The sequence below is a fragment of the Buceros rhinoceros genome, unplaced genomic scaffold, assembly GCF_000710305.1.
Source record: "Buceros rhinoceros silvestris isolate BGI_N320 unplaced genomic scaffold, ASM71030v1 scaffold1059, whole genome shotgun sequence".
Classification (NCBI taxonomy): Eukaryota; Metazoa; Chordata; class Aves; order Bucerotiformes; family Bucerotidae; genus Buceros; species Buceros rhinoceros.
Window position 1 is genome coordinate 1 of NW_010430687.1, and position 390 is coordinate 390.

Below are 390 nucleotides of genomic sequence, written 5' to 3' on the forward strand. Positions count from 1 at the left end.
AAGTTAAAATTCTCCATCTCTCTAGGTATTATTTTTTGAATGGTGTTAACCTGCTGAAGTTTTGCCAGAATGGTGCCTGGCTGCGTCTGGGTTCGGTGAGCTCGAAGACCTGGGACTGGGAAATGCCATCTGTCACCATGTATTGTCCCTGATTTAATGGATCCTGGGGTGGTGGGTAGGCTGGAGGAACCGACTTGGAGTAGCTCACACCTGCATCGATGATTGGGGGGAAAAAGAAACAGATCAGTCAAAGTGCAATCGGGTCAATAGTCTTTCTTCGTCATGCTATCGCTTCTTATTGCTTAACAACCAGGGTCCCACCAACCGGGAGACGTGCTAGAGACGGCAGATCTACGGAGGAACGCAGCCGCTGCCTGTGCTCCCAGCTCT

The 390-nt window shown here is 50.3% G+C and overlaps 1 protein-coding gene across 1 annotated transcript in view; it reads right to left on the reverse strand.

Annotated features, from left to right (window-relative positions):
* Nucleotides 1-28: 28 nt before the first annotated feature.
* Nucleotides 29-390, reverse strand: part of ARHGEF9 (Cdc42 guanine nucleotide exchange factor (GEF) 9) — a 48,843-nt gene continuing 48,481 nt past the window's right edge. Inside the window, exon 8 of the mRNA XM_010143094.1 lies at nucleotides 29-210. Coding sequence (XP_010141396.1) covers nucleotides 29-210 — 182 coding nt within the window. The remainder of the gene's footprint in view (nucleotides 211-390) is intronic.